A 761-nucleotide genomic window follows, 5' to 3' on the forward strand; every position below is an offset into this window, starting at 1 on the left:
AACCAATTATTAAACCAGCTCAGGTTTTTAAAAAAAAGCGCCAAAAGTTGGAAAAAGTGACAAATAAATCAGAAAAAGCAACAAAAAAGATTTGAAAAGCACAAAAAAATGTTCATTTTCAAATTTGACCAGGAAGGACAAGTTCATGGATAATGGGAAGACAACACAAGGGTTAACCTAATAATTCAGGCGTACAGGAGGCCACCGCTCTCTGGTGGGGTATCGGCGGTCTCCAACAACATCAGGATGATCTCAGTCACTGTTCCAGATCACTTATCATTATAACCCTTGTTGTAACCCTTCCAGGAAGCAGAGGCAGAAGATGCACAGTCACCTACACCAGAACCAGAATCAGTGTGTGGAGCAACCCAACCGCATGCTGGCCAACGGCCCCAACCACCCCGGGCCCGGGCCAGAGGAGATCCCCATGGTTGACGTGAGTCCAAACAGTAGAAACGCACAGCAGGGGCAGGTAGAGGTCATCATGAGGTCAGAAGTCTCATGCTGAGGAGAAACTCCTCACAGGGTCAAGATTTTCAGACAGAAATATATAAATAACCACATTTTTTGGGCGAAATACAACAGTATTAACTGACCAGACTGAATGTCAAAATAAGGAAATGTTGCTCACATCTTGGCAAAAGGGAAAGGCTTTTTTTTTTTTAAATTTGAGCTTTTTTAGCTTCATTTTTTAAGTTGAGACGCTTGTTAAACATAAAGATAGATAGATAGATAGATAGATAGATAGATAGATAGATAGA

General features: G+C 41.4%; 1 protein-coding gene across 1 annotated transcript in view; it reads left to right on the forward strand.

The window, feature by feature from the left end:
• The window catches only part of LOC116685920 (pro-neuregulin-2, membrane-bound isoform), an 81,793-nt gene that overhangs the window by 69,327 nt on the left and 11,705 nt on the right, over nt 1-761 (forward strand). Inside the window, exon 9 of the mRNA XM_032510838.1 lies at nt 307-436. Coding sequence (XP_032366729.1) covers nt 307-436 — 130 coding nt within the window. The remainder of the gene's footprint in view (nt 1-306; nt 437-761) is intronic.

Source organism: Etheostoma spectabile, unplaced genomic scaffold, assembly GCF_008692095.1.
Source record: "Etheostoma spectabile isolate EspeVRDwgs_2016 unplaced genomic scaffold, UIUC_Espe_1.0 scaffold273, whole genome shotgun sequence".
Taxonomy (NCBI): domain Eukaryota; kingdom Metazoa; phylum Chordata; class Actinopteri; order Perciformes; family Percidae; genus Etheostoma; species Etheostoma spectabile.